General features: G+C 61.7%; 1 protein-coding gene across 4 annotated transcripts in view; it reads left to right on the top strand.

Annotated features, from left to right (window-relative positions):
• The first annotated feature begins 200 nt into the window (after positions 1–200).
• The window catches only part of NFIX (nuclear factor I X), a 95414-nt gene continuing 86420 nt past the window's right edge, over positions 201–9194 (top strand). For all 4 annotated transcript variants that reach the window (XM_061150150.1, XM_061150148.1, XM_061150149.1 and 1 more), the window contains exon 1: positions 201–283. In XM_061150150.1, coding sequence (XP_061006133.1) covers positions 257–283 — 27 coding nt within the window. In that variant the 5' untranslated portion in view covers positions 201–256. The remainder of the gene's footprint in view (positions 284–9194) is intronic.

The raw sequence follows: 9194 nt of genomic DNA, 5'->3' as shown, positions 1-9194 counted from the left end.
GGCGGCGGCGGCGGCGGCGGACGCGAGAGGCAGCGGCGAGCGCGGCGGCGGCGGCGGCCCCGGAGCCGGCGGGGCCGAGCCTGCGAGCGGCGAGCGCGGAGCGGCGCCGGGCCGAGCGCGGGGCCGCGGGCCGGGCGGGCGCAGCGCGGCGGAGGCCGGAGGAGCCGAGCCGGAGCCGGAGCCCGAGCGCGGCCGCCGCCTGCCGGGCCTCCTCTCGCCGCGGCCGGCCGCCGCGCTCCCGCCCGGGCGTCCAGCTATGTACTCCCCGTACTGCCTCACCCAGGTACCGGCCGCCGCCCCCGCGCGACCCGGGAGGGGAGCGGGCGCAGGAGGCCGGCCGGCGGCGCGGGCGGGAGGGCGGAGGGGGAGCGCGGCGGCTGGGGGGAGTGAGCCCGCGGGCGGCCGAGGGGTGCAAGCCGGGCGATGGGGAATCCGGGCACGCGTCCGGACGCCCCGGTGCGCGTGCGACCCTGGCCCAGGGGCAGACTCCTATTGGGGTTCCGGGGGTGGCTGGCTGCGTGCGTGGCGCTGCCCCTGGAGCGCGGAGCCGGAGTGCGTGTGTGTGAGTGTGTGTGTGTGTGTATGTGTGTGTGCGCGCGCGCGCGCTCGACTGGGGTGCAGTGGGCAGCGGGACTCCCGCCGACCTGTGGGCGACTGTGGCGTGCACCCGGACAGCGTGGCCGCTGGCAGTGTTTGCGGGGTGACAGAGTGGCAGGGGGTGGTCCGCAGGGCGCCTTGCGGGGACTGGGGCTGGCGGCGTTCCCTAGGGCGGGCGCAGCGGTTCCGGAGGGTGGCAGCGGCCGGCGTGCGTGGCGATGGCCCTTGCGTGCTGCCGGGGTGCCCGGGGCGGGCCGAGCGGCCCGGGCGTCTCCCCAAAGTCTTTGTTCAGGCCTCACATGGGAGCGGGGCTAAGAAAATGGCGGGGCTCCCAAATTTCTGTGGGGCAGGGGAGGGGAGGGAGGGACGGGCCGGCTGCCAGCCCAGGCCGCGCCTCTTCGCCGACCCTGGACGCCGCAGTCGCGCCCCCCCACCCCGAAAAAAAAAAGAACTTTCCTTAGCGCAAACTTTCCGGCCCCAGCGACCCCGGCTGACTGCCGCGCCGCGGATCAGGCGGGTCTGGGGAATCCCGTCCCGCTGCCTGGAGGCGGGAGGGGCGGGAAGGAGTCGCGGACAACTGCCGATCGTGCTGCGGCCACGCCGTCGAGTCAGCCGCGGGCGCTGTGCCGACCTTGGCGCGCTGCGAGAGCGCGTCCCGCCTCCAGCGAAGTTCCCAGCACCGCGCTCGGTGCAGGGCGAAAGAGGCCCGGGGGGGATGTGTGCCCTGCCACCCCACCCTCCCTGGAGGTGGCTTCAGGCTCTGAGAGGGCACAGAAGCTACCCAGAGCCCCACAGCGGCCCTGGTAGCCCTGTCTCCTGGGCCATGCTGTGGCTGGCAACCCAGACTCCGCAGAGGGACACCTGGGGGCCGCCTAGCTCTGCCTGCCAGCAGAGCCTACGTTTGGGGGGGCATCTCAAGGCCAAGTCTGGGTTCCTAATTGTCCCCTCTGCCGATCTGAGCCTTGCCAGCTGTGTGCCAAGTGTGCCCAGGCTGGGGAATGGGAGTCCACATGAATATGGCTGCAATGCGGGTGTGGTTTGTGGCAAGGGGCTAGAGGGTATGTCAGGGGTTTGTGTCGGCCCCCCTTTCAACAAACAGAATGCTTGTATCCACAGATGCTAGTGTGTGTGTGTGTGTGTGTGTGAGAGAGAGAGAGAGAGAGTAAGTGTCAGTCTTGGTGTCTGCATGTGGCCTTGTGGATCAGGCATGGGCAGCCCTGCGTGGTATGGACATGTGTGTGGCCAGGAGCAAGGGGTTTCCTGTACAGAAACAGGTGTGAGTACGTGTTAGTGAGGTGCATGTGCACACATGTGTGTCACAGTGTGTATGCAGGTGTGAGCAAGCACTCTGGCCTTGATGGCAGTGTGGGGGGCCCCCACACCCACCATCAGTCAGGGTGGCCCCTCTGACTGGCCAGCCCCCTGCTCAACGACCCCTATACCTAGCTGGGTGTGAGCTATGGCTGGCCAATGTGACTATTTGGGGCCTAGTGGAATCAAGACCTCATACTTGAGCAGCCCTTGGCCCACCAGCCGCACGCTTAGCTCTCAGGCCTACCCTCTTCCTTGGCCTGGGTGAGAAATTGGCTCCTCAGACATCACAGCACCCTGGGAAAGAAAATACTAGCTGGTCCACTGGTGACAAGATGAGGAAGGGCTGGGGTAGCCCCCAGACTCAGGACGATGGCCAGGCCTTGGCTCTTTGACACCCCAAAAGGGAGCAAGGAGTCAGCTCTGTGTTGGAGGCCTGAGTGTGGCAGGGTGTCTGGGGAGAGAAGGGGGCATGGGCTCGCTGGATTGCGCTCCTCAGCTCTGGGCAGGCGGCTGCTGTTGACTGGTCAGTGGAGTCCAGCCTGCCCCTCCTGCCAGTCACATTTCTGGGAGCTAGTCTCTGTTTTTATAAATCGTTCTGCTTCCCTAGTTTGCTCTGCCAGTCTCGTCTTTTCCTGTATCTCTGTCTTTCTCTGCCCCTTTTCCGTCTCTCTCGCTGTCCTATATCTGTGACTGTTGCTGTCTTTCCCTGTCTCTCTCTGATTCTGGCCCCATCTCTGCTCTATCCTCCCCCTGGAGTCTCGGACTCTGTCTCTCCCTGGCCTCGTTGTGTGTGTGTGTGGTTTTTTTTTTTTTTCAAACCAGAATTGGCTTCGATTTTAAAGTCAATAAATGATTGAGCAGGAACGAGCTTGGAGCAGCGGGGCCCTGGCGGGGAGAGGCACTGTGGGCGAGGGGGAAGGGCGGACGTGGTGATGCGGGGGGGGGGGGGAAATCTCCTGGTGGAAAAAGCATCGAAATCCAGGGTGGCTGGGTGGGGTGCTTGCTGGGGCTGTTTGAGCCCACTGCAGTCACGGGCCTGAGTCCTCTGTTGAGGGGAGTGGGGTAGATGGCAGGGCCCCCCACTCCTAACAGACAGAACTGCACACAGGATGTGCACACACAGATACACCACCGCTGCCACCAAGATGAGGACACGAACGACGCATTTGTGCTGACGTCCAGACACACGGCCATGGATGGACGAACTTAGGGACACAGGAAAAGGTGGACCTGTGTTCTCTCCCTATCAGCACACACACACACACACACATACCCCCCAACACACACGGACCCGTTGATATAGGGCACGTGTCTCTACATAAACTCACGGAAACACAGCGATACCGGCCAGACACCTTCGGATACAGGCTGACTCAAGTGTGTCTTCGCTCACACAGACCTGACACAAGACACACACCTTGACGCAAGACATGAGGCTGCTGGCTTACCCGGGTGGGTACACAGACACGCATGTTCACCGACAGTGCCTGTCACGCGGCCGCAGGAGCAGCGGAATGTTCACGTACCCTTATTTCCACACAATCGCATACATACTCCTTCAAGGGAGGGTGATGGGCTAGGGCCTTCCTGATGTCCCCCTGCTCTCTCCCTGGGTCTCTGTGGCCACCTCTCTGTCCCTGTGAAGCTTCTCCTCCCCATCCTGACGCCAACACGAGACCCCCCCGTGTTGTGGCAAATTTTCTCTCTGGCTCTGGCCCTGCCTCCTCAGTGCCCATTGCTGGGGGTGGGGGTGGGGGCGGGAGGCAAGTGTGGCGACCAGCTGGGACAGAGTATCCCATGCTTGGGGCGAGGTTGAGCTCAGATAGACGGAGCTCAGAGCTGAGGGCTCTGCTGGGTTAACACAGGGGGGACTAGAACCAGGCATTGCTGGCCCGGTCCAGAGGTCTTATGTGACCTCAGGGGCTCCCAGGTGTAGCCGTGGGAGCAGAGGTTGAGTGTGAGACTTGGCCAAAGATAGCTCAGGGTTTGAGCTCCAGCTCTGCATCTTCTAATCCCGTGACTGGAAGCACAGGATTTTTTTGGTCTGTGAAATGGGCAGTAAAATATAATTAAAAATATTTCAATGGGCAATAATGATAATGACTTCTCACACTGAGATTAGGCTCAGGGCTGTACCTGGCATGTAGCGTGTGGTCAAGGAAAGGAATGATGTGTCATTTGGGTTATCACTGTTAGGCCAGCCGCAGGCCCTCCTAGCTGAGGGCAGGCCACTCCGGAGGGATGGAGGGCAGGGTCAAGCACCTCCCAATCATAGAAATCCAAGTGGACTGCCTGGAGGAAGGAGGAAGCAAGAGAAGAGTTGGGAAGGAAAAGAGGCCAGCCCATGGCCCAGCTGTTTTTCCTCAGGTGGGCTACTGGAGGCCAAGTAGGTGGCGGTGGGTGGGTGGGGTGAGCGGGCAGCGCAGGGGGCTGTGGGAGGGATGGATGGCAGGGGTTCAAGGCAGGGAGAGGTGATGGTGGGAGTGCGGGAGGGGACAGAGAGAGAGCCAAGACCTGGGCTGCCCTGTGGGAACCAGATGGCATTCGTGGGGGGCTTCGGTTGCCCCTGGTCCTTTCCCTGACCTCGACCAAGCTGGCTTTGAGGCCAGGCTCTGAGGCCTTGGGCCAGAGTGTGCAAGGGTGTGTGCATGTGAGTCTTCAGATGTGAGTGGGTCAAAAAACCGAGGAATCTGGGTGGATCCCAGTGTAGACATACTCGTGGCTCCAGAGTCATTTCTGTGTCTGCATTAGGGCATGTCGTCACCTGGGCCCAATGTGGGGATGGGATGCCTGTGCGGGACCCTATGAGGGCCCTTGACAGGGTCCAGCGGGCATTGTGGGTATGTGCAGGGGGCGGGCGTGCAGCTGTGGCTGGCAGCAAAGGCTTCCTGGTGGTCAGTGTCAGACCACTGGCTTCCATTTCCAGCCCCCGGGGAGCCTGGCCTTTCTGGTCCCCTTGGTTCTTGTCCTCTGCTCTTGAAGTGCAGGCACAGGGGGCGGGGCGGGGGGGGGGGGCGTCTCACAATTTCCTCCAGCGAGACCGAGAGGCTGAGGAGGCCGAGACACTGGTGCTTCCCTCCAGCACAGAGCCGAGGAGGGGGCTTCTGTCCCTCCTAGCGGCGGGCGGAGGGGAGAGAATGCAGTCTGTGCTTTCCGACCCCCAAACCCCTGGGTGTGGAGGTGAAGGGACCAGGTAGGGGGACACCCCTGAGCATCTCCCCGGATTCTTCCCGATTCGTGTGTGCGTTCATCGGCACGGCGAGCCGTTGGAGGACCATTTCCCGGAAGATGGATGTGCGTGTCTGCGTGGCTCCCTTTCCAAGTGGCCCTGTGTCTCCGAGGGTGTGTCAGTGGACGCTGCCTGCTGTCTCTGAGGGTCACCCCCGGCTCCGTCTCTGTGTATTGAGGTGACACCGAGGTGGGGGCATGTCACCACGGGTGTCAGGATGCCCGATGTGGTCTGTGTCAAGGTGCCGCTGTGGAACGTCACCAAACAAATCATCGATCGAAGCCTCCCGTGTCTGGCCGTCACGACAAGTGGTGTGTCAGTGTGTCTTCGTGTGTGGGGCGGCCTGCCTGTGTCCACCTGTGTGGGCGTACCCGCTTCCCTTTGCGGGCCGACAGGTATCACCCCCAGGGCACTGTGTGTCCTAGGCTCGTCCCGCTGACCATCGGCTGCTGTTTGACCGCTTGGACCCCTCTCCGTGGCCTCCCCTGGCCTCTCGGCACCTTGCAAAGGGCCCACTATGGCGCCCAAACTAGCGGCTGGGAGTAGGCCGGACTCTCCGAGGCTTCCCCTGAGGTCTGGCGGCCGTGGTGGCCCTGCTGTGGGCCCCACCCTTGCCCCTGGCCCGGCATGGACAGAAGCCCGTTGTGTGGTGAGGTGCGGGTGTATGTTTGGGCCGCCCACAGGCCTCGCTCTGTCTGCCCGGCGCACATTGATCTTGGCTTCTGCCCGTGTCCGTCTTGGCCTGGCCAGCTGGGGTGTCCGGCTGTCTCCATGGGCCTGAGCCCACTGCCCCCGGGGCCAAGTCGGCCCCGGGTCCCCCACCCCCGCACCACCCTGCTGACCCTCGGAGGCTCTGAGAGCATGGTTTGGAAACTGAAGCCCCCTCCCTGATTTCCCCTGCCCCCTCTCTTTCCTCCCTCTCTCGTCCCCTCCTCCCGCTCCCTCTCTCCCTCTCTCTCCTCCTGCCAAACGCATCTTGGCTCTGTCTGAATATCTCTCCTCCTCGATTTTTGGCTCCAGCTCTGGGCGCGTTCACTAAAAGAAGGGCTAGCTCCCCCCTTCCCCGCCCCCCTTCCTTGCCGCCTCCCCCCACTCCGGAGGAGCCCCTCTGAGGGCGGGAGTGGCCGCGTGCAGGGGCCTGGGCCCCCAGGCGGGCTGGGCCAAGGGGGCACAGGCCCGGTGGGCGAGGGGGCTGGGTGGACTGGGCCTGGCAGCCTGAGCGAGCAGTGGCTGGGGTGACTTTGCTGCCCGGTTGGGCGGGCGGGCGGGTGGGGAGGGGTCGGGGGCACGGAGCTGGGGTGTCTGGCTTCTGGTGGGGCTGGCAGGCCTCTGCGAGGCGCAGCTGTGCCCAGAACTCCGAGCTGCGTTTGCCATCACTACCGATGTGGCTGCGCCAGCCGGGGAGGGGGAGGCGGGTGGCGGGCACTGCGGCGCTCCATAGCCAATCGGAAGCCGGGGTTGCACTGGGGAGCTCTCCCCCCACTGGGCCCCACCCTGAGCAGAGACTGGGGGTGGTGGCCAGCAGCAGGCAGGGGGCAGTGCCACCATCATCGCCCAGAACCCTGCCCCCTCAGTTGGAAGCTCCGTGCCAGCCTTCCTGGCACATATCAGGCAAAGGCGGGGGTCTGTCCCCACCTGAATCTGCAGGAGCAGAGCTGGAGGAAGGGGCAGCTTGGAGGAGCACCCCACCCTCTTGGACCTAGGAGGCAGCTTTCTGTCTGGGGCAGCCCGGAGCTGGGGTGGTAGGGGGAGCGTTGAGGGCCTAATCATCCGAGATGGTCCATCCAAATACCGGCTTCAGTTGAATCATCTTGGGGGTTTATTCTGGGTCCGTCTCCCACAAAGTTGCACACTCTCACTGGCACACACAGGCACAAAGAAGCATGTTGTCACACACAGGCATGGCACACCGGGGCACACAGACACTGGGGTTCCCATACAGAGGGGCTCGCTTCACACGCAGACACTTGGAGATGCCCCCACCACACCAAACACAGCGACTCGGGCTACGTGCACAGGGACACGCGCGTGGGTGCCGACTCTGGGGTACGCACGGTCACACAATAACACACCATGAGACGCAGGCATCGCCACCACCCAGCAGACCTATGGCGAAAAGTGCATGGCACATGCACGCAGTGACACTCTCAGAAACACGCTGATACACACACACACCTTGCAATGCTTGAAAACATCTGCTTGTCACACTTGGAGGAGAGTTTGCCTCTGGCACCTAGTGGGTGGAAGCCAGGAAGGCGCCCAGCACCCTCAGTACACAGAGATGACCCCAACCACAAATAACGATCCAGCCCTCGTGTCAACCGTTGGGCCGAAGTGGAAAAACTCGGCTCTGGTATATTGTTAGACACATGCAGTCACACACACCGGAGCCTAGCTAGCCCCTGACACCAAGTGCGTGCGTGCACACACACAAATACACCCGGATAAGAGTGTGGCTGGCACAGTGTCTCACACTGTCTTGCTCACCAGGACCCAGGTATTGCCAACAAATGCACGCCTCCCCCCACCTCACAGACACACAAGCCTGGGCACAAATGGTGGGTCACGTACAACAATCCCGTGCTGCTCCAGCACACGGGGATGAAGGTCACACCCACACACCCGTTCGCACCTGGGCCACACCTGGCCCTGCTTGGAAATGGAGCCTCAGAGAGGAGACCTGCCCTCCTTGTACCTTCCCTTCTACCTGCCTGCCCTGCTCCCAGCTGTCTTTAAGCGGCAGATCCAACCACCCCAGCCTCTCCTGATGGAACTGGGAGCTCTAAGTCCCGGTGCTGGTTTGTAGACGCCTGGGGGATACTCCTGCGAGGCCACATGCCCGCTTCTGCCCACAACAGCCCTGCCTCTGGGCCCCCGTTTCACAGTCTTGCTTCTGGCAGCCATTGAGACAGTCCAGGATGGAGGCGAGGCTGACCCCTGAGGCCCTTGTTCTCCGTGCGGCTGTCTCATTAATCCTCTGGCCGTTGACTCCTTATTTCTGACTCTGGAGAAAGAGTGAAGAACGGTGGCTCGTGGAGTCCTACAGGAAGGAAACCTTTCAGAGGATAATAAGTGAATGAGTGTTTGTCCTCAGAATCATAGCAATGGCTAAGGTGTGCTGAATGTGCGCTGTGTCTTGACCTGAGCTATGTGCCTCCCGAGCTCGTCTCCCTGAATCCTTCCACACGAGGTGGATATGGTAAGGGTTAGCTGTGCCCATGTGTGTGTCTGACAGTACGTTACACCGGGTTGCTCCACTTTGGCACTGTTGGCATTTGGGACATTTGGACATTATTAGAAGAGTGGGGCCTCTGAGCCAATTTCCTGGGTATGAACCTGGCTTTGTTACTCAGTAGTTGCGTGACCTTGGGCAAGTCGTTCGACTTCTCTGGGCCTCAGTTTCCTCTCATAGGGTTGTGGAAAGGATCAGAGGAGTTGGTTTATCCCAAGTGCTTTAAAACAGTGCTTGATGTGAAGGAAGTGCTTGATTCGATAGATGAAAAGCAGATTCAGAGAAGACGTGTCCTGTATCAGGGCCAAGGTCTAGAAGGTGGTAGAGCCTTGCTCTCTTCTCTGATCACCACTATCCTAAATCTTACTGATGGGAGAAAAATGTAGCTTATTTTCTGGCCTTTATGAAATTTCAGAGTGGCCCTCTCGGCCCCCATACCACCATTCAAAGCATGTCCCAGCTGTTGACCCTTGAACCCTAGTTACAGCTCTGACCTTCAGCTCTTCTGTCCCAGGGCTCAAAATGGGAGTGGACGGTCATCCCACCCTCTCTGCACACCCACCGGCCAAGCTTGTCCTCATCTTCCTGGCAGGGCCCAATGCCCTCTCCCACACCTTGCCGGGCACCTTACTGGGCACCTTGCCGGAGCCCGCGTGCTGGGGGTGCAGCCGGGGGCCTGTGCATTCCTTCCACAAATATTTGCTAAGCACCTCCTGGGTGCCAGCCCTGTTCTGCGCCCCGGGGGCTCGGCAAGGAGCAAAATGAGTGGAGGTGCCAGCCTCGGTGGGAGGGTAGACTGTGAACCCGATAAACAGGGGAGTG

The sequence above is a fragment of the Dama dama genome, chromosome 9, assembly GCF_033118175.1.
Source record: "Dama dama isolate Ldn47 chromosome 9, ASM3311817v1, whole genome shotgun sequence".
NCBI lineage: Eukaryota > Metazoa > Chordata > Mammalia > Artiodactyla > Cervidae > Dama > Dama dama.
This window is presented reverse-complemented; position numbering and strand designations above follow the sequence as displayed.